This window comes from Rosa chinensis, chromosome 1, assembly GCF_002994745.2.
Source record: "Rosa chinensis cultivar Old Blush chromosome 1, RchiOBHm-V2, whole genome shotgun sequence".
Lineage (NCBI taxonomy): Eukaryota > Viridiplantae > Streptophyta > Magnoliopsida > Rosales > Rosaceae > Rosa > Rosa chinensis.
In genome coordinates, this window is record NC_037088.1 from 37,722,728 (window position 1) to 37,745,915 (window position 23,188).

At 36.5% G+C, this 23,188-nt stretch overlaps 2 protein-coding genes and 1 pseudogene across 2 annotated transcripts; 2 read left to right on the forward strand and 1 right to left on the reverse strand.

Moving 5' to 3' along the window:
* Positions 1–8,979: 8,979 nt before the first annotated feature.
* On the reverse strand, positions 8,980–9,537 carry LOC112166189. Its single transcript, XM_024302964.1, has one exon. It carries the CDS (start codon positions 9,535–9,537, stop codon positions 8,980–8,982), a length of 558 nt encoding a protein of 185 aa, XP_024158732.1.
* Positions 9,538–10,974: 1,437 nt separating this feature from the next.
* On the forward strand, positions 10,975–15,022 carry LOC112166198 (putative disease resistance protein At1g50180). The gene is made up of 4 exons (XM_024302973.2): positions 10,975–11,254; positions 12,527–12,834; positions 12,898–13,202; positions 14,647–15,022. Exons 1-4 carry the CDS (start codon positions 10,975–10,977, stop codon positions 15,020–15,022), a joined length of 1,269 nt encoding a protein of 422 aa, XP_024158741.2.
* A 1,302-nt stretch (positions 15,023–16,324) lies between these two features.
* LOC112166206 lies at positions 16,325–19,479 on the forward strand (annotated as a pseudogene).
* Positions 19,480–23,188: the final 3,709 nt, after the last annotated feature.

Below are 23,188 nucleotides of genomic sequence, written 5' to 3' on the forward strand. Positions count from 1 at the left end.
CAAATTTTGAAGTGTCTATAATACCCTTTCATAACATAATTATTAAATTAAGTCAATAAAATATAAATAGATAAAAGTGTAAATTGAAATTAAAAATAGACAAATCACCACTATTCTATGTTAAAAAAAAAAAAATCCTTTTAGTCGACCATTTTCCCTTAACACAATGTCACCCGCGAGAAACGAGGGCATATTGCTAGTATGTATAATATCTAGGTTGTCAAGGGCGAGTACAATGCACGAGTAATATTTATAATTTAATATAATAAGACCAAGAAAAAATATAATATAATAGCAAAATGCCTTCTAACTTCAGTCCATTCCCAGTGATCATCAGTGGCATTGTAAGAGTTTGTCACTGAAGACTGAAACGGTGGAACACTAATTCAATCAAGCACCACTTGGCAACAGTGGCTAGTAATCGGTAGCCTTTGCCCAAATTTCTAGTAGTGCATATGAATTTGGTACCAATAATCTTCTTTATGCGGTGTGTAAAGATGTCAGAAACTTAGGAATGGAGGCTCCTCTTGTTATGTTCATAGTTCCTGATGCTTTCTTTTGAATATAACTTAATTTGCTTGGAATGCTGGTAGTGCTTTGGTTGCTTTAGTTTGCTTTTCGTGGGGTGTTTTTTCCTTTTCCTTTGGCTCTAGGCCTTGGTTCGTATCACACTAGGGATAATATAAGTAATCAAGTTAGTTAAAGAATATGCCAAGGGTAAACACTAGGTTTACCAGACTTCATATAGAAACGGAAGAGATTTTACATATTCAGTGCTCACAAAATTTCATAATCTAAACTCTAAACACAAACCAAAACACTGCTGGTTCCGTTGCTCTCTTTTGGCAAAGATCAGAAATATGGCTGAAGGCGTTGTAACAGTTGTGGCTGAAGGGATCAAGCCGCTGGGAGACTTCATCATTCAGCAAGCGAAGTTCTTGAGTGGAGTCAGCTATCAAGTTGAGCTTGCACAAGTTGAACTTCACTTGCTCCGGGGCTTCCTCAGAGATGCAGATGCAAGACAAGGAGAAGAAGAGGTAGTCCGCATTTGGGTTAAACTGATTAGAGATGCTGCTTATGACTTGGAGGATGTCATTGAATCTTTTGCCTTGAAAGTGGCTTCCAGGAGGAGAGGAGGTACTGTGAAGATTGTTCTCAAAAGTTTTGCCTGTATCTTTAATGAAGGACTTAATCGATACAAGATTGGGTTGGAAATTGGGGATATTATGACCAAACTTTCTCATCTGAGGTCGAGTTTGCAAAGTTATAACATAAGACAAGTAAGTGGGGGTGAAAGTGTGGCTTCTGTGTTAAATTAAAACTTGGCCTACTGCAACCAATATGCATAACAAGTATATAAACTAAAACATATTTCTATGTCAGACTAAGATCAGATATAGAGTTTAAGTAAATGACCAGTTTGGTTGGTGTTGTCCATTCCTTCTCCAAGATCCATACAACATAATCTCCTTGTATTGATGGGGATATATATAGAGAGATTAGATTATGCTCAAGGAAACTGTTTATAACTCCTTATCTAGTCAGACAAGGTCTTATCTTAATCATCAATGCATAATTTGAATGTTTGTATTCAAATCAGATGGCTTTAATTAAGTGTTTGTAAATGATTTTATAACTCAATTAAATCACCAATATTTTATTTAAATCCCAATAACTTAGCTTCATTTTCTTTTGCTGCTGCAACTCGTATTCATACCAGCTTTATATATCTAGTTCAATATGATCTTATAATCTCCCACATTTGAAGCAACCTTTCTTGTATTTTTCCTTGGATTTTGATGTACCCTTGTTACCAGATTTATCCTTCTTACTCGTCAACTGACCTGTCTCATTGCCCTTGACATGAAGGCCTCCTTCTTGGGAGCTTTCGGTCTCCCTACTCATCTTAAAATAAGATTGAATAGCTTCGATAATCTCATCGTACTTGAGAGAATCCTTACCGGAAACGAGTTTGGTGATGTAGTGCTCGAATGAAGCTGGAAAAGATCTTAGCAGCATAAGTGCTTTCTCCTCATCTTTATACCTCACATCCACCTTTGATAAATTGGCAACACAAATCTGAATTTTATTCAGATGACCCTGCAGATCCCCGCCTTCTTCCATCCGAAGACTATAGAGTTCGTCTTTCAAGAAGAGTTTATTCGTGTCAACCTCTTTGACATTGTCCAATGTCTTACTGCTGTCCATATTCTCACTAATATGAACCTTACCCGCATAAACCTTCTCGAGATAATCCCAGGTCTCCTTGCTGTTCATATTCCCACCGGCACTAGCCAATACATGAACCAATACATGATCAGCAAGATGTAGCTCTATAAAGCTCCTTGCCTTCTTGTCCATCTTCTGCCAAACCTTGTCTGCCATATTAGCTGCCTTATTCTCTATCCCGAGAATAGCCTCATACAAACCTTGTAGAATCAGGACACTTCTCATCTTCCTCTGCCATAATGTGAAGTTATCCTTCCCATTCAACATAATGGGCATCACATTGCTGCCTGCGTCTGCCATCTTAGAAACTCCTTGAGCGTAAGATTTGATACCACTTTGTAGTAAATATGCACCTTTTACCCAGAACCTTGTTTCTCTTTATAGGCTTATGACTGTGCAAACAATAATAGGATGATGATGCAAAATATCACAGCAGAAAACCACAGCACACGAACACAGAATTTTATAGAGGTTCGATAAAAAACTTTGTCTACGTCCTCTGTGTGATCTCTCTTGAGAATCACTAGCACTATGGAGAATAACAACTTGATTACAAGTACTTATTGAAATCCCTATGCTAATCCCCAACCTCTTTGCTAGATATCTCTATCACCCTTGGCTCTCCCTGCCCCTGTGTTTGTATGTTAACTGAGATCTCTCTTTGATCTCTTCTCTGATCTGAGGACACATTATATGAGCTCCCTGCAGCCCTATTTATAGATTATAGGTGCTGGTTACAAACATATCACATTAGGATTCCTAAAACTATTAGAACAAGGAAAGAGAGCTAGCTTTCCTATTCCTAACTAGAATAGAACTTACTTTCCAGGTCTAAATCTATAGGAATAACTCTTCCTATTCCAAAACCCATTAGGATACTAGAAGAATTCCTGTGCGCACTAATCTTCACTTAGCCATCTGGTTTTGCTTTGAATCCTAATCAATTTAGGCATATCAACGAGCCAAATTCACAACATTTATGCACGTGGTCATAATGCTGAGTCTTCCGATGATGAGTATCATGCCTTTTTAATTATAAGTCTGGAGGCTTGTATAATGGTCAGTCATCTTCTCTTTTATGATACATTAAACTTGACATGTTCTTTAATTTGTAGGTCGATAAATTTTTGTTGTTCAATTGCATAATGATTAATGAATCATTCAAATGTGCAAACATTTTTAAAATGATAATTATAAGTCACTTGTAAATCCTATTTATATGTTAGAGAAATAAGGTCTTTGGGTTAGGGTGTTGGAGAGGGCTCTCTAGTAGATGTTGTATGAGTAGTATAGATGACCAGATTAATAAAGTACAACCACAGACTGCTCCACTGACATATATATAAACATAATTAGAGTTTGGTATGTAATCACTGACATATTAATCAAGCCTATTGATAAGATCAAGTGTGAACTATATATACAGAATCACTGATTTTGTGCATGTGTATCTCAGAGAGGATGCAAAAGCATTAAAAATGAGGTTTTCAGGTGTCTAGGATCATGTTGGTATTGTAATGGATCATCTACCAAAAGTTACAAACTAGACCTAACTTTCTTTGTTTGTGCTTCAGCCATTTTCTTTTTTTATGCAGAAATATAATGCTGACCCAGCAGCAAAGGCAGCTGCTGCAACTATCCTTGGCATCCAAGTTGGGTGTGGATTCAGGTCTAACATTCCATGTAGGAGATGAATCTTTAGTAGCAAGTATAAGAGAACTTTAGCAGCAAATATTTTTCTCTTGCGACGATTTGATTGTATCATCTTTTTCTATCTTTCAATGAATTAGTTAGAATGCAGCAGCCATCAAGCTAGCTGGAATGCTTTCTATTTTGGTTTTATGGTATGAATGGATACATGAATGCTACCTCTTTTGGTACATTAAATGGTTGAATTAGAGTATTTTGATGCCTAAATCTTATAGTGCATTATTTTTGTGTAAATATTTCAGGTAAAGAACCGAAAATAATCAGACAACAATCAATTACATTATGTTGTAGGAATACGTATATATCGTTAATCACACAACAAATCAATTTTAATCACACAACGATACTTATAAAATTCTGTTGTCTCATTAATACTCACACAACAGAAAAAATAGGTATCAGTTGTCTAATGTTAAATCACACAACGGTCCCTATAAAATTTTGTTGTCTCATCAGTACTCACACAACAGTTGCCATATTTTTCTGTTGTGTGAGAAGTTAACCAACAACAGTGTTTACTTACTTCTGTTGTCTGACCACCATCAAAACAACAATTGAATGTGCCGCATCCAATTTCTGGCATTGGCATCCGTAGAATCGGTGCAACAGTTATAACAGATGCGTTGTGTCTATAATATTCACACAACGGTGTTTCACCGTTGTGTGAATGTGCTCATCACACAACACCGAGATAGACGACAAACATGGTATAAATCACACAACAGATTTCCACCGTTGTGTGATGCATTTTTTGTAGTAGTGTCAATGCATAATTTGAATGTTTGTATTCAAATCAGATGGCTTTAATTAAGTGTTTGTAAATGATTTTATAACTCAATTAAATCACCAATGTTTTATTTAAATCCCAATAACTTAGCTTCATTTTCTTTTGCTGCTGCAACTCGTATTCATACCAGCTTTATATATCTAGTTCAATATGATCTTATAATCTCCCACTGAACTAGATATATGTCTAAATGTAAAAATGAAGCAAACTATTGCTGTAGTGTGCACTGGATTTAAACAACATTCATCTGATTCTCAAAATTCTGTCAATTGCAATCAACTGTGCTGAATCAAAAGAATTGCAGTATGTTAACAACATAAAGTTTCTTGAAATCACATCACAGTAATCACAATTACATGAATTACCACAAATGCAAAGAACTGAATATGCTTAACATATATTGTAATCAACAATTCTTTAAGCATTATTGACTCCAGATTAAGCTTGGAAATAAGTCTATTATCTACTGCATAATAACACTGATTCATATCAGTACTTCATGTATACTTAAAATGATCATGCAGTTGCAATATTCAGTTAAATTCATACTATATAAAATAAAGTAATAGACTTAAATGTGATAAACAAATCACTTAAATATTGTAGTACTTATTAATACTGCAACCATTACACAGTAAACCTACAATTTCAATAACTTAAGCATCAATACTAGACAACACTCCCATCTTCTTAACATGCTCCACAAAACAAGCAACTGGTAAAGCCTTTGTCAAGGGATTAGCCAATTGTTCCTTTGTTCCTATCTTCACAATTTCCACCTCTTTGTCTCTCACACTTTCTCTTACAGAAAAGTACTTCACATCTATATTCCTAGATGCTGAAGTTCTTTTGTTGTTCTTTGAAAAGAAAACTGCTGCTGCATTATCACAATATATAGTCATTGGTTTCGCTGCAGAATCAATAATCTTCAGTTTTGAAATAAAATTCTTAAGCCACAATGCATGAGCTATTGCTTCAAAGATGGCAATATATTCTGCTTGGAATGTTGATGTTGCAGTTAAAGATTGCTTGCTTGTTTTCCAAGATATTGCTCCATCAGCAAGCATAAAGATGTATCCAGATGTCGACTTTAAATCATCTGGATCCTGCTTGTAAGAAGCATCTGTAAAGCACTCTACCTTCAGTTCTTGATCTTCAACTCTTCTATAGACTAACACATGATCTCTAGTTGCTTTCAAATACCTTAAAACCTTTTTCCCTGCAACCCAATGCTCATGACCTGCATTGGATTGAAACCTGGATAGCATATTGACTGCAAAAGCTATGTCAGGTCTTGTGCAGACCTGAGCATACATTAAACTTCCCACCAGCCTTGCATATGGAACATTTTCCATGCTTTTCTTCTGGAAATTGTTCAGTGGACATTGACCCTTGTGAAGCTTATCACCTTTTGACATTGGTGATTCACCATTTCTTCCTTTCTCCATGCCAAATCTATGCAGTATTTTATCCACATAATGCTTCTGAGATAACCCCAACAGATGTTTGCTTCTGTCTCTCTCAATTTCAATACCAAGTACATAGTGTGCTTCTCCCATATCCTTCATGTCAAAATTCATTTTCAGAAATTCTTTGGTTGATTTCAACAAAGCAACACTGTTTGTGGCAAGTAGAATATCATCAACATACAAAATTAAAAATATCAAATGACTCCCACTGATCTTGCAATATATGCATTCACCAAGTTTATTCTCTTCAAATCCAAAATCTGTGACCACTTTGTCAAATTTCAAGTACCATTGTCTGGAAGCCTGCTTTAATCCATAAATGGACTTCTTTAAACTACAAATCTTGTTCTCATTTTCCACATATCCCTCTGGTTGAAGCATGTAAATTTCTTCCTCTAAGTTTCCATTCAAGAATGCTGTTTTGACATCCATTTGGTGCAATTCCAAATCATAATGTGCCACCAAAGCCATGATGACTTTGAAGGCATCCTTGGTTGACACAGGTGAAAATGTCTCATTATAATCCACTCCTTCCTTTTGGTTGTAACCCTTTGCAACCAATCTAGCTTTATACCTCTCAATCTTTCCATTTGCATCTCTTTTGGTTTTAAATACCCATTTGCAACCTATAGGCTTCATTTCTGCTGTTCTTTCCACCAAGTTCCACACACAATTCTTTGACATGCTCAGTAGTTCATCCTCCATAGCCAATTTCCATTTTTCTTTGTTAACAGATTGCATTGCCTCCTTGTAACAAACAGGATCATTATCTTCTCCCAAATCAAATTCTACCTCAGTAGAAAATAAATGATAGTCATCGGAAATTACAGGCCTTCTTTCTCTTGTTGATCTTCTCACTGGAATTACTTCTGGAACAGCTTCAACTGCTTCATTTCCACCTACTTCATTCGCTTGAAATTCCACACCATTATTTGCTTGATTTTCAACTATTGCAACTAATTCATTTTGCACAACTTCTATTGGAATTTGATTTCCAATGATCATGTTTTCTTGAGTATAAGCATTATCTTCAACCACAATTTCTGGATAAACAAACCATTCTTCAAAAATATTCTCATTTTGACTTGCGCTTGATGCATCTTTTACTGCCTCACATTGATCAAATAGCTCATCAAAGAATGTTGCTCTATTTGTCTAAAAAATTCTTTGACTTCTTGCAGAATTATAAAACTTGTACCCCTTTGATTTTTCTGCATATCCAACAAAAAATGTTGATATTGACTGTGAATCCAACTTATCTTTCTTCTCCACATCATAGACTCTTGCCTCAGCCTTACATCCCCACACATGAAAATGGTTCAGGCTTGGTTTATAACCAAACCACTGCTCAAATGGAGTATTTTTCACAGCTTTTGTAGGAGTTCTGTTACTAATGTAATTAGCTGTCTTTAAGGCTTCTCCCCATAAAAATTTTGGCAGGCCTGATCTAACAAACATGCTCCTAACCATGTTCATTAGGGTCATGTTCCTTCTTTCAGAAACCCCATTCTGTTGAGGAGTGTAAGGTGTGGTGTATTGAGCAATAATTCCACACTCTTCCAAATATAAAGCAAAGGGTCCTTTATGTTGTCCCTTTTCTGAGTATTTTCCAAAATACTCACCTCCTCTATCTGATCTCACCATCTTAATTAATCTCTCAATTTGTCTTTCAACCTCATTTTTGAAAATTTTGAAACAATCCAACACTTGTGATTTTTCAGAAATGAGATAAATGAAACAATACCTTGAAAAGTCATCAATGAAAGTGACAAAATATGAATTTCCACAAATGGTTTGAACTGGAAATGGTCCACACACATCTGTATGTATTAAGTCCAAAAGATGCTCACTTCTTTTAGAATTAAAATTTCTGGAATTTGTCATTTTTCCTTTTAAACAGTCAATGCAAGTTTCAAAATCATTGAAATCTAATGCAGGCAAGATATTTTGTTTAACTAGTTCCTGCATTCTAAATTTTGAAATGTGACCTAATCTCTTATGCCATAGAAAAGAAGATGCATTTTGCTTGAACTTTCTTTTGACACCAGAAACTTTATTTATTGAAAACACATCAGTAGAACAACTGTTTTTGCAGAAAACTTCATTAACACAATTAACATGCCAATAGCCATCAATAATATCAGCATTACCAAAACAGAAATCAGCTTTATAAAACAACATCCTAATATTATTACTTGAAAAGCTAAAATCACCATCTTTTACAAATTGAGAACCAGATACTAGGTTTCTCTTTATTTCTGGAATACAATACACATTAGATAGTTCTAACACAAATTTATTCCTAAACAATAACTTGACAATTCCTACAGCTTGAACTTCTACTTTTTGTCCACTTGCAGTACATACTTTAGTCTCATTCCTTCTTGGGATTGTTATTCTGGATAATCCCTGCAATGAGTTCACAATGTGAATAGGTGAACTAGTATCAAACCACCAAGAATTGTCAGTTTCAAAACTATTTGACTCAACAGAGAAAACATATTTGAGTAAAAAGTTACCTTTCTTATTCAGCCAATTCTTGAAGCCATCACAGTCCTTCTTGAAATGTCCAACTTTCTTGCAAAAGAAGCATTTCACTTGACTTGGTGATGCAATGAGAGATTTACCCTTGGTGAAGTCAGATTTCACAGGGTTCTTAGATGAACTTCCCTTGAAGTATTTTCCAGAATTTTTCTTAAATTTGGGTTTTCCCAGGTAATTCATTGGGTTTCCCATGTAGTTTATGGTCATAGCCTTACCCCTCTTGAGTACTTCAGTCTCCTCCTATACACATATGGAGATGAGTTCATCAAGACTCCATTTTTCCTTCTGAGTGTTGTAGAGACTCTTAAGATGACTGTATTGGTCTGACAATGAGTTAAGTAGCAGATACACCAAGAAAGTATCTTCAACTGTCACATTTAGGCCCTTCAACTTTCCAGCAGTGTCTATCCCTTGCATAATGTACTCCCTGATGCTTCCTTGTCCATTGAACCTCATCTTGATCAGTTTATTCATCAAATTTCCAGTCTCAGCTTTGTCAGACACCTTGTACTTGTCTGCAATGGAGTTGAAAAACACCCTTGCATTTTCAGAATCTGGAATTCCTCCCTTCACTGCATCTGTCATGCTTTTCTTCATGCAGATCAAGGCCATTCTATTATGCCTATGCCACTGCAGGTACTTGTCCTTAGTCTCCTTGCTTGCATTAGCAGCTGGCTCCTGTGGTGGATCCTCCCTTAGCACATGATCAAAGTCCAGAATTCCCAGGTTTAATTCAATGTCTCCTTTCCATTTCTTGTAGTTTGATCCATTGAGCAGTTCAATGTTACTAATGCTCATTGGAAAATGCAGTGCTGCAATATGTATTGATGTATTCAGTATGGTATCTATATACTGTTGACTCAATATAATTTCCCAATTGCAATTGATAATTTGCGCGCATTTCATACAGCGTATATATATAAGATAAACATTTGTCAAAATAAGAGTGATATCATTTGTGATATACAATCTCAAAAGATAACTAAAAGTTCTTTCTTACATATACACATATCATCATTCTGATTTAATTGAAATGACTTCTTTGGAAGCATATAACAATTCAAATGATGTTATCTTGATTAATGTTTTCTTGCAGAAAACTATAATGCTCTTTTACTGTGACTACTTTGATAGCATACAGTATAACAACATTGGTTCCTTATATGACATTTCATAAACTTTAACATGTCAATCTATTCATGACTACTGTGGTAGCATATGAACTTCAATGAAATTACACAACATTTATTATAACCGAATTTAATTATGCATACAGGCGTTATCATATTACATATCAATATAATCATATAAGCATGTATAGCATTCATGTAATCTCATAATCATAGATATATCAATCTTAGTCTAAGCATAGATGCTCTGATACCAATTGTTAAATTAAAACTTAGCCTACTGCAACCAATATGCATAACAAGTATATAAACTAAAACATATTTCTATGTCAGACTAAGATCAGATATAGAGTTTAAGTAAATGACCAGTTTGGTTGGTGTTGTCCATTCCTTCTCCAAGATCCATACAACATAATCTCCTTGTATTGATGGGGATATATATAGAGAGATTAGATTATGTTCTTGCAGGGGAATCAACAAATCTGTAGAGTAGTTTTGTAACTGCTTTACAGTTATAGCAGTTCCTTCCATCAAGGAAACTGTTTATAACTCCTTATCTAGTCAGACAAGGTCTTATCTTAATCAATGCATAATTTGAATGTTTGTATTCAAATCAGATGGCTTTAATTAAGTGTTTGTAAATGATTTTATAACTCAATTAAATCACCAATGTTTTATTTAAATCCCAATAACTTAGCTTCATTTTCTTTTGCTGCTGCAACTCGTATTCATACCAGCTTTATATATCTAGTTCAATATGATCTTATATTCTGCTTTTAAGAGGCAGCGAGATAGGAGGCGAACTTACCCTCATGAAGTTGAAAGTCATATTGTTGGGTTGGAGGAAAACACGGAAAGACTGGTGAAAGAGTTGGTAAGAGAAGGAAAGTGTCACCGTGTTGTTTCTATTTGGGGGATGGGTGGCTCAGGAAAAACCACTCTTGCAAAACAGGTCTTTTCTCAAAATGAAGTTAAGCGTCATTTTGATTGTTCTGCTTGGGTCTGTATATCTCAACAATGGGAAGGAAAGGATGTATTGGAAGATATTTTAATTAAACTCAGTTCCCCAACAACAGAGAAAAAGAAAGAAATTTCCAAAATGAAAATGGATGAAATAGCAAGGGAGGTTTGTAGCATCCAACGAGAAAAGAGATGTCTGGTGGTCCTTGATGACATATGGACTCAAGAGGCTAATTGGCATTCGATAAAAGCTGGATTCCCAATCAATGAGGAAACAAAGAGCTGGATATTACTCACTACTCGCAAGAAAGAAGTTGCCTTGCTTGCATCCAGAAATGACTATCTACTCCAGCCTCAACCTCTAAATGATATGCAAAGCTGGGAACTGTTTGAAAAGATAGCCATATGTGGAAGTGACAAAATAGGTATTATTTCTCATCCAACTAATACTGTACTTTTCTAGCCTAAGGAAGTTTTGCATTCCTTAGAACACAAAATCTTGACACCGTAGTGTTTCATATGCAATTGTTACGTACTAACTTTTTGTTTCAACATGATATGCATGTTGTAAGTGTTACAAATCATATGCAATGTTTTAAAACGCTGAGGCGTAACCCGAGGCATTTTTGAGAGAGCCTTACAAAGGCGTTAGCCTCGAAGCGTAAAGCGTAAGCCTTACGTATAAAAAATATATATATATAAATACATATATAGAACAACAATAATATAGCTTTTCCTTTGGTATTATGCTAAATTTTACAGTTGTGGACTTTTGTATAGAAATATATTCTTAGTAGTTTGCTTGTTATATAGTTTTTGGGCAGTCATAGCTTGATTACTTCGTTAAACCCTTGTGACTCAACTTGTATCCTTCATGCAAAACCACCATTTCGGTAATCACAATACAAAACTGCTAAATGATTCTTGAGGTGCAAGCCTGCAAGCAACTTAAAGAACCCCATTTTATAGGAAAGTAGGAAAGTATTAATTGTTATTAGGTTTGCTGAAGTGATAGTATAGAATCCCTGATTTGTTGGGACTTGATAGAGTCCTGTTCAATGAACAAGATTTGCTATATATCCAAGAATCCAATATCGACTTTTCTTTCCAATTCTCTAAATGCTCACGATATGACTACACCTAAAGTGGAGCTCCTATCACGGCAGCAACAATGTTTCTTCCACAGCGACTTGGATACCAAAATCAAATCTCTCAATCCTGTATTATTAGTAGTCATCAGTTTGTCTGTTTTTTTTTCCCCTTCTTCTTCTTCTCTGGACGTACGCCTTCATCACGCCTTTTGCGCTTTCACCGCCCTGCTCATACCCTTTGTAAGCCTCTAAGCCTTGCCATCAAAACTGGCTGGCTTTTTATCTAGGAAATTAAGCCTTTCACGCCTCAAGGCACGCCTGAGGCGCACTTTTTAAAACACTGATCATATGCAAGAACAACAATATTTTTATGTTCAAGCACATAACATTATATCTACTGAAAAGTAAATATTGGAAAATAAACATTGAAAAAGACTCTTTCGCTTGTTCTTCATGCACATATTGATAAAAAATGGTGCATTGTATATGAAGATTCTTGATTGGAGGAACTTTTACTTTGATCTATAATGTTACCACTATGAACTAATCAGTTTTCAGTAATGACTAAATCCCTCTTACTGAAGTACTGTTTCTTTTCTTTTCTAGACTTGGATGTTTATGCAAAGAAGAGAGAATTAGGAAAGAAGATGCTTGTACATTGTTCAGGTTTGCCATTAGCCATCAGTGTGCTTGCTGGTCTTCTAAGTAGACGAGAGAAAGTTGAGGAGTGGGAGACTGTACTTAGAAATGTTGATAAATACATAATGAGAGGCTCAAATGTCCTTGAAAGAGAAAGCACAGGTCAAGAGTATGGTGTATCGAGTGTCTTGGCATTGAGTTATGATGATCTGCCATCTAACTTAAGACTCTGCTTTCTATACTTGGCCCAATTTCCTGAGGATCATGAGATACAGGTAACAAGATTGACTCAATTATGGATTGCAGAAGGGTTTATAACTTCAACATCAGAAATATAGGGTTCAGAGGAAATAATGGAAGATCTGTCATATGGTTGCCTAACTGAACTGGTGGAAAGATCTATGGTTCAAGTTGTAAGCCATGGTTTAAGTGGGAAGGTGAAAACTTGCTGTCTCCATGATCTTATGCGAGACATGTGCTTGCAAAAGGCGAAAGAGGAGAACTTTCTCGGTATTGTTAACTTTTCTCTGGGTCTGGTATCTAATGCAACACTGATCGGTAAGGTTCGAAGACTTGCCCTCTATTTGGACAAAAATGTTGAATATGAGTTCAGTCGTAAGGATGGAAGAGATGGCCATATTAGGTCTCTATTAAACTTTGCCCCAGAAAGCTTCAACGAAAAGTGGATCAAAAGAACAATACGATTAGTATTCAATGACTTCAAATTGCCTAGAGTCTTGAAGTTTGAAAATATATGGAGAGAGTTTGAGTTACCAAAGACGATTGGGAATCTAGTCCACTTGAGATTTCTGAGTCTAAAGCATAGTACATTTCGTGCCTTGCCATCATCTGTATCCAATCTGGTATTTTTGCAAACTCTAGATTTGCGGTCTGATGCTCTATTTATCAATGTTTTAAAAGGCTGAGGCGTAGCCGAGGCGTAGCCGGGAGAGCCTTAGCGAGGCGTCTGCCTTGAGGCGTAAGGCGTAAGCCTTACGTATAAACTAGCTGTATTTACGTATAGAACTAGTCTTACATATATAACATGTATTGTAACAAAAAACAATAAGCATTGTTCTACAAACCAACTTGCAATTTCTGCAGATTCAACAAGCTGTCAATAAGCATTGTTCTACAAACCAACCTGCAATTTCTGCAGATTCAACAAGCTATCAATAAGCATTGTTCTACAAACCAACCTGCAATTTCTGCATATGCTAAATTTATACCCCACAATAACATTATTCTTCACATAAATTTTACTTCATGATTCAAACTCAGCTTGCAAAATTTACCCGGAAGAAATGGCAAGACAGAGGACGAACTTGAATGCAAATGCAGAAAATTCAAGCCATATCTATAAACAACCAGGTATACCGTAATAGACAGTTAGATACTACTCAAGCCATAGTTATTGCAAGAGGAAGTGTAGAGCAGGTTCATCAAAGCAGTGAGCCAGTGACTATATTCAATTATTCAGTAAAAAATTAAGAATACATAGATGATTGATGTCCAAATTCCAATTCCAAAGAAACACATAACAAAGAAACACAAAACCATCCAAAGAAAACAAGGAAAGTTGATCGAACCATGATCATACCTTGAACTCCTTTTCTTCAATTTGAACTACAACTCTCCAACTCTCTTCAAATCTTGCTCCAATTCTGCAAATAGCCTCCTTTCGAACCAAATTCTTGAGAAAAGTTATGGGCTCTCCATGATTTTATCAACTTTTCAATTAAGGGATTGGGATTGAGAGTGAAGAGTCGGGGAAAGCTGTTTGAGCAATTGTGTTTGAGAGATTTGGGGATCGGCTCTTGTACAAAACACGACCTAAATAATCAAAACTCTCAAACAAACCAAAACGACATCGTTTTGGCTTCCTTAAAAAAAAAAAAAAATGTCAGGCGTTCGCTTCCGACGCCTTAAGGCGTGTTTTCACCGCCTTCTGCGCCTTCGCCTCCTCTGCGCCTCAGCTGCAAAACAGAGGCTTTTTCCAGCACGCTTCATGCCTTTGAAGCCTTAAGGCGCGCCTGACGCGCGCCTTTTAATTCATTGCTATTTATAGACTCCTATTTTTTTTTTAGGGGAGAGAGGAGGACCAAAATCAGAAATGTGTTTTGGAATATGGAGCAACTGAGGCATTTGTATTTACCTTCTATTTACCGTGTCAGTAGAAAACTGTCATTTGCAAGATTGTGCAATTTGCAAACGTTGGTCAATGTTTCAATTGAGAAGTGTGATTTGGATGGTCTTGTCCAATTGAGGAATCTGAAGAAACTACGCATGAGGCCATCAGAGTCTAGTCAGTTGGAAAAGCTGAAGGACATGTTGATATCAAGCAATAGAACATTTAAACATCTACGGTCTCTATCTCTGGAGGTAATCGGATCCGGTGAACCAAGTGAGATAGTATGCAGAGGTGTCCTCATTTATACAAGCTGCGACTGTATGGGAAAATGACAGCGTTACCGAAAGAGCTCCCAAACCTCACCAAGTTAACGCTGGAATATACAAGACTGAAGGGAGACCAGATTGAAATACTGGAGAAGTTGCCCAATTTAAGGGTGCTTTGCCTCACTTGGGATTCTTTCGAAGCAGAAACGATGGTTTTCTCCCAAGGAGGCTTTCCTCATCTGGAATTTCTTACCCTTGAAGGTTTGCATGACTTGAAGGAGTGGAGGGTGGAGAAAGAAGTCATGCCTAGTCTTCAGAGACTGCGCATTCATTACTGCAAAAAATTGCGGGCAGTTCCAGATGGGCTTCAGGATATTACTACCCTCAAGGAAATAACAATTGACGGGATGCCCAGTCGATTCTGCAGTAGGGTTGGGGAAGGAGGAGAGGATTTCTACAGAATCAAACATGTGCCTTCTCTTATAATCACAAATATTCTTGATTCCGTTGAGAAAGACGAGGAGCCAGAAATGGAGGAAGCTGATGACTGAGGAATCGACTGTGGACGGTACGTGACTAATTGAATCAATCCCATTTTATCTTACAACAACCTTGTATTATTGTGTGATCAAGTTAAAGATTTTATTTACTGATCACTCCCCTCTAACTTTGATTAATAAATTCCTGCAGATATGTCTTGATTATGACCAGCTCCTCCTCCTCCTGCTGATGAGAAAACAGAGGAAATACAAGTTGCATCCCCTCCTAACCTCCCTAGTTAAATCCACGACCTGCTGGTTTATCAATATTTGGGCTAGCTTTATTTTGTATGGCCCGCCTATAAGTTCTTCATTCCTCAGTCCTTCCCCGAGTCCCCTCACCGCTTCACACCGACAGGTCACACAGGTGCGTCTCTTTTCTTCTAAATTATGCTTTCTTTCCTGACCTAAGCTTTCAGATTAGGTTTCAATACGTTTCTTATTTATCCTTCAAATTTGATTTTACGGTATAATTACTACTTTAGGTTTTGTTTTAGAATATCATTTCTGGTTAGTCATTGACTCTTCATAGTTCATACTGAAATTTTGTACTGATAATAAAACGACTATCCATCATCATCATCTCACAAAAATTTTCACGATTGTTTTTTGTCCTTTTAACTGTAGAAAAGAAGAAGATTACAGTATAAAGGACCAAAAAGTTGATCATGTAGAATGATCTTTAGTGATATGGATAAGCAACTTTTGGTACACACGTACATGCGCAAATATGGATTTTCCAGTCATGTTTGCCACAATTTTTATTCTTGTAATTCCGAAGATCCCCTCACTAACAAAAAGATGGGTTTTATAATCTTTTAGGTAAAGGATGGATTTAACTAAAGAAGAAATTATGAGGCTTTATCGAGTTCGAAAAACAGTGACGCATATGCTGAAAGATCTGGACTACATAGTTTCAACATTGCATTGCCATGGTTTAAGAACATTTATGGAGAGAACATGAAAAGGGAAGACTTTACTATCAATAGAAGGAAGCAAGTCACGACTCTGATCAGGTATTTGATGATGCTATTTGATGCGGTAGTAATAGTATTGTTCAGCTTCTAATTGTTGGTTCTTGTGTACTAGATTTATGTGTTTTTCCCTGACGAACTAAAAATAAAGTGGTCAAGTCGATCAAGAATTACATGAAACGCTTGGTTCAGGAGGATGTAGACAAAGCCATCGTGCTTATTTAACAAAATCTGACTCCGTTTGCAAAGTGCTTCATAACTGAGATGATATCAAAATGCTACTTGGAGGTTTCCCAGGTGAAGTTTAAAATTGCTTAATTTTTTGTTTGAATCGACTGTTCTTGAATTTTGTAAATGTCATTATCCTCTTTTAACTTTACGTAGAGGTGGCAAACGGGCCGGCCTGGCCTGACCAGGCCCTTTTTAAGCGGGCCTAGTCGTGTTTCGTGCCGTGCTTGGGCCGGCTCATTTATTATCGTGCCGGGCTCGTGCCGGCCCATTTACTTAAACATTAAACCCGATCCGGCCCATGGCCCTAGCCCATATCGTACCGGGCCGTGCTCGTGTCGGGTCAATAAACGGGCCGTGCTCGTGCCTACCCACTATAAAGCACGATTTTAAAATCTTAATTTGAATAAATAAAAATTAATTTTATTTAACTATTTAGAAAATTAAAATAAATTAAGTTCTACAATATTTTTCTTAATCTTAGCTTTTTAAGATTAGTTTTCTAATATTTTTTTTATATTGCACTACAAGAAAGAAAGAAAGAAAAAAATAACTCAAAATATATTGCTTGTAGTATATTATTGTGAGATTAATCTTTATTAATAGTATCATATTATTCTTTTCTTCATTCTATAGTTATATAATTATGAGATTAGAAAAAATACTTTATGTCAAAACAAGGATATAATGTTTTATTTCACTATTTTGACAATATAAAGAAATAGCATTAGTGGAATTGTCATGAGATTTTAGATAAAGAGGTCTAATATTCAAATCTCATCATTATGGTTTTTAAATATTTAAAAAAACAAAATGAAATTTTGTGTTTGTAACGGGCCGGCCCACAATATGTCGTGCTCAGGCCGTGTCGGGCCCATTACGGGCTCGGGCCGGGCCGGGCCAATGGGCCAATATTCCTAGGCCCAACCCTGCCTGTTATTCTAACGTGCTCGGGTCGTGCCGGACCACTAACGGGCTTGGGCCGTGCCATGCCTCTTTTAAACGTGCCGTGCTCAGCTTAGCGGCCCGTTTGCCACCTCTAACTTTACGTATGGACATGTACGGTACTAGAAACTTGGAATCAAAAACATGCAGACTATAAGATTACAGGTCAATGGTGGATAGCTTGCTTAGTTTTTTAGTATTCCAAAACCTCTTAAGGTTGACAATTAATGCCATCACTTGCTTAATAGTATTGTTGTTCTGATGAGAAGGTTCCACCCTAAATTAAGAAATACTAATTGGGTGCATAGATTCTATATAGAGTCTGAACAAACAATAGTTGTACTCGAAGTCTTTTTGGTGTGGAAACATAACATTTATTTATATGTGGCTTCTCTTTAGTATGCATTGACATTAAACGAAACATTAGTTATTCTGAATCTATTCTTAGTTAATTGTATTGGATCAGGAGGCAGAATTGTTGGTTCAAGAGCATGTTCTAGTTCCAGAGTATCAGGAGCTTAAAATGAGGTAAAGAAGAGGTAAACTGTGGAAGAAACACAGGTCAGTCCTGACCAATGCTAAGATATATATTTGAATACTATCCATGTTGGCCTCAAGTTAGATGCATATATGCGCACACTAACAACGTCCGACTTGCTTATTTACTTCAGTTATCAAATTGTTTCAGGGGTGAACAAATTATCTTTGCTAGAAAAGTTTCAACAAGCTTGACTGGAGCACTGGAAATGTCACGAACATTCAACCACTATGAGTAGGCTTATTACTTCTTATCAAACTCAAGCAAGTGCCTCTGATGATGTAATGAACTAAGAGTTTATAAAAGTTGAACTAGTAACATTATACAAGAATTATTGCTCTCAAATTTTGGATTCAAGTGTGTTAATTTGTATACAAATATATAAAGCCTCACTTACTAGCAATTCTTCCCATTACTTTAACAGAACTCCCCTTTTGTATCATCAAACCAGCACCTATTAATACAACACCAACAATATTTGATCTAAATTCAGAGCAATGCATGTCGTACCATCTTCAAATTACTATATCAATACCATAAATACGAGCAATGCCATCTCTCACTTGAAGTTCAATACCGATATCTAACATCTTTACCTCTCGGTTATATAACTCAATATATTCGCGAATATAATACTAATTTCATCCTCTGGTATGGTTAACCTGCGTCAACGGTCAATCCTACCAACTGTTACAAAATAGACCGACTTCAAACCGAACACGATGTCGGTGTCGACAAAGTCCGTAATTGCAATAGTTTCTACAATCCCAAACATTCATAACAAATAGCCCGAGTGCTTAACGCTCCCCCTTCCGCAAGTTGTTACCAACACACATTTTTGCATTTTCTAATAATAAATTATCCATAATACCTTTAAATTCATTACGTTTGCTCTCATCTCCTTTGGGCCGCATTGAAAGACTCCTAGGTATCCTGGCCTACATTCTCTGGGCTTTTCTACCCAGCCCATCCCAGACCCCCCTTTAAATTCTTCATCCCGCACGGACAGAGTTTGTGTCTTCTGTCTCCTACTCTCCTCCTCTCTTCCCACTCAGCCAAGTTCTTCACTTTCTTCTATCTTCTCATTTCTCTTCCTCACCTTTTACTTGTTTTCATATTACCTTTTACATACATCTGTTCGAATTTACACCTTTACGGTTTGATTCAGAATTTTAGGTTTTGGTTCAGAGGAAGTTATGTTTACATTGTAATTTCTGATTAGCTTGACTTTTCATACAGGAATTGAAAGTTTTCGGACTTTTTCTCACCGTAGAAAAGAAGGAAAATGCAAATATATGATGTTATGCATATTGTAGTTGATCATGTAAAATGATTTTTATTGGTATGGAGAAAGCAACTTTTGGTGTCAACATGTTTGCGACAGTTTTTGTTCTTTGTAATTCCAAATAAATCTCACCAAGGTGGGTATTGTAAATTATCAGGAAAGATGGTTTTGACAGAAGAAGAACAAGTTACGAGGCTCTATAGGGTTCGAAAGACAGTGATGCAAATGCTGAAAGGTCAGGACTACTATCTAATTGTTGATCATGATCTCAACATGACAATGTTGCAGTTTAAAAAACAAACATGGAGAGAACATGAAAAGGGAGGACCTTACTATCAATACAAGGAAGAGAGGTGACGAGTCTGATCAGGTATTTGATTTGGTATTTAGTGTTCTTGAAGTAGTATTGTTTCGGGTCCTAACTGATGGTTGTTGTGTACCAGATTTATGTGTTTTTCCCTGACGAACCAAAAGTTGGGGTCAAGACAATGAAGAGTTACATCACACGCATGAATCAGGAGAATGTGATTAGAGCAATCTTAGTTGCTCAACAAAATCCAACTCTTTTTTCAAAGACCTCCATTTGTGAGATTGGTTCAAAGTACCACTTGGAGATTTTCCAGTTGAAGTTAAATTGTTTAAATTTTTTTTTTTTTTAAATGAAGTTTTGTTTTTGAAATATTGTCACTGTCATGATAGTCTATTACCTTACATATTGGAAACTTAAGGTACCAGAAACTTAGAATAATTAGAATGTGAAAACTATACGCAGATAGGCCTATGCTGAATAATTAGAATGTTACTGCCCAACCATTTATGCATAGGAGAGCTTAGTTTATCTCTATTCTAATGCCCTTTTTGATTCACAAGTATTGTGATTGAATGCGCTTAATAGTATTGTCATTCTGACACTTAAAAGTGACAATTTGGATGCATAGGGTTGTCTGATAATGCTTGTTAATAGAGATACCCAACTGACAAAAGCATCAAACATTAACTAGGCCTGTCTTGGGTTCCAAGTGAAGCCGAGAAAGATGTTCTTATTGCTATCTAATGCGGCATATCTGTGTGGTGTTTGCACATTTGGAGAACAAAATAACAATCGGCTTCTTCCACTTTGAGCTTATTTGGGGAAACTATTTTGTGCTTTTTCCATTTGGCTCTGGACGAAGGTGTTGCCCTGAAATTCTACTAGGCCTAATGGTTGTCCATTTAGTGCTGGCACAACTTGTGCATTGTTTTGATTGGGAACTTCCAGAAAACATGTCGCCAAATGATTTGGGTATGATGGAAGAATTTGGAATAACGGTTTCTAGGGCCAAGCATCTACTGGCAATTCTGTCATATCGCCTTCACAAATGATCACAATGTGTATGTAATGGATAGTTCCCACTTGTGGCGGGATTATCTTAATGTTCTGTTTTCTATTCTATGAGACCACTATTCTAGCATCTTGTGTTTGCTTTCTTTTGGATACGGGAAAGCAGTAATGAAGTGATATGGTGTAATTCAGTTAAATTTAGGAGGGCTGTTTTCATCTTTGTTGAATGGTGTTAATGGGTATGTTTATAGGTTTGCTGAGTTTTTGTTCCCACTGTAAATTGGTTTAATTAGATAGATTTTCGAAACTATTATCCAGAATAAAGGTCTCTATCTTTTTGGCATGTGGTGAGGGAAAATCTGCAAGTGCATTTTGAAGTGAGAAGGCTGCCTGGTGGTTTGGGATACTCCATTTGCCGCCAGAGGTGAGTCTCCTACTACAGATTTATTGCAAACTTTTTGTTCTTCCATGAATTTTGTTAGTTTTGGTAGTTTACATTTTCTTAGTTTTAGATGTCTAAATTTATTTCTCTGGTCCAGGAAAACCAAAAGGTTAAGTTGAGAGTTCAATAGAATTATATGAGTCCTGGGACTTTTCAAAAATGTATATATGCAGGACTGTAGGAGTTTTGTAGAAATATAACTGCGCTAGAACAATTGAAAAGTTTATATCATGATTAACTTTAGGGTTTACACTTAACAGTAGTCCTCGACTGCTGGAATAATTTGACAATAGGTATGGATGTGTGATATCCCTGTCTAAACCCAGGTTGGAAGAATTTTTCAGGTTTGCATTTAGAACCACCGAGATATACACTTTAGTTATGCATCAGGTAATTAGTTGAAACCAACCAGCATCAAAATCCGTCTTAGTACAAAAAACTCAAATCTTGGTTCATTTAGAACAGAATGGAATTTAATGCAGGTTGATATCATAATTAACTTTAGGTTATACTCCTCACATTAAGAGCAGAATCTCAATTTCTAGGGACCATCTGCGGAGAACATCTAATTGAAGTGGTGGTGATCAAGTGAAAGAACCTTGTCTTAGCATCACCAGTAGTTAACTAGCACACTATAGGTCTTTCCATCCAATGTTGTTCTTTATTCTTAAGGAGCCAAGAGACAAGAGAATTCATGTTTTGGTGATCAAGAAAATCATAGAGAATCTATGTTCTGGTCTTATTCAGTGCCGATATTTTACAGCTCACTTGTTCTTCTAAGCTAACAAAGTATCTTTGGACTGTGAAAAGCAAGTACGAGGAAACCCTGGTACTCGCACATATGGGTGCAATGCAGCCTTTATTGTATTAGGCAACTGACCAATAGTAACAGAGCTTCTGTGTAAACTCAACCTTTTATACCGAGTTATCATTACTTCATTAGTGATGGGCTCGTCAGTTGGATCCAAATTGCATTATTGTAAAATTTTACGTTCACAATTTCTAATTGCATAAATTGTAGTAAGTGGCTTCATATGCAATGAAGAGATATTAATCTCTTGTCTGAAATCAAGAAAGGCACCAGGCGAAATGGTGCTTCAGGTATCTTGGCCTTGAGTTTTGATGACTTACCATCCCACTTAAAACTATGCATTCTATATTTAGCTCAATTTCCTAAAGATTATGATGTACCGGTGAAGGGGAGGTTGACTCAATGATGGACTGCAGAAGAGATTATATCTTCCAGAAATGCATGGTTCAGTGGAGAGTGGAGACAATGGAAGATGTATCGTATAGTTCAAGTTGTAAAACCTGCTTTAAATGGGAAGGTTAAAACTTGCTGGCTCCATGATCTTATGCGAGACTTGTCCTTGTTAAAGGCTATAGAGTAGAATGTTCTCCATGTTCTTTGATTTTTCATCTGCAGGCTCAGTAACCGAGGCACTAATAACAGGTAGTGTCAGAAGGCTTGCCATCTATTTGAAAGGAAAAGTTGAAAAATTACCTTGACCAAGAGGTGAAGGAGATGGCCGCCTTCGGTCTCTGTTATATTTTTACCCAAAAGTGGACCAGAAAGTTGTTACCATCACATTTCAAGGAGTTCAAATTGCCTTGAGTTTTGAAGTTGGAACAAATGGAGGGAAAGATTGGGATTCTAGTTCACTTGAGGTTTTCAAGTCTAAAGAATAGTGTGAGGGAACCCTTGCAATCATCAATAACTAATTTGGTATGTCTGCAAACTCTAGACTTACATGTGTGCAGGGTGTACAAAATGCCAGAAGTGTTTGGGAATATGAAGCAACTGGGGCATTTGTAATTACTGCAAGATCATTTACAAAGTGAGAAATTGTCATTCTCTAGTCGTAGCGATTGGAGTCATCAAGAGAGTTGAACATTGGAGGAAATCCTGAAATCAAGAAGAATCACATTTAACCAACTTCGATCTCTATCACTGGATGTG

Bases quoted from the DNA above. Each gene is read 5' to 3' on its own strand.
- LOC112166198 (XM_024302973.2), top strand. From the start codon at position 10,975: ATGGATGAAATAGCAAGGGAGGTTTGTAGCATCCAACGAGAAAAGAGA. The intron at 11,255-12,526 runs GTATTATTTCTC...TTTCTTTTCTAG, and splicing joins ATGTGGAAGTGACAAAATAG to ACTTGGATGTTTATGCAAAG. The intron at 12,835-12,897 runs GTAACAAGATTG...TCAGAAATATAG, and splicing joins CTGAGGATCATGAGATACAG to GGTTCAGAGGAAATAATGGA.
- LOC112166189 (XM_024302964.1), bottom strand. From the start codon at position 9,537: ATGAGCATTAGTAACATTGAACTGCTCAATGGATCAAACTACAAGAAA.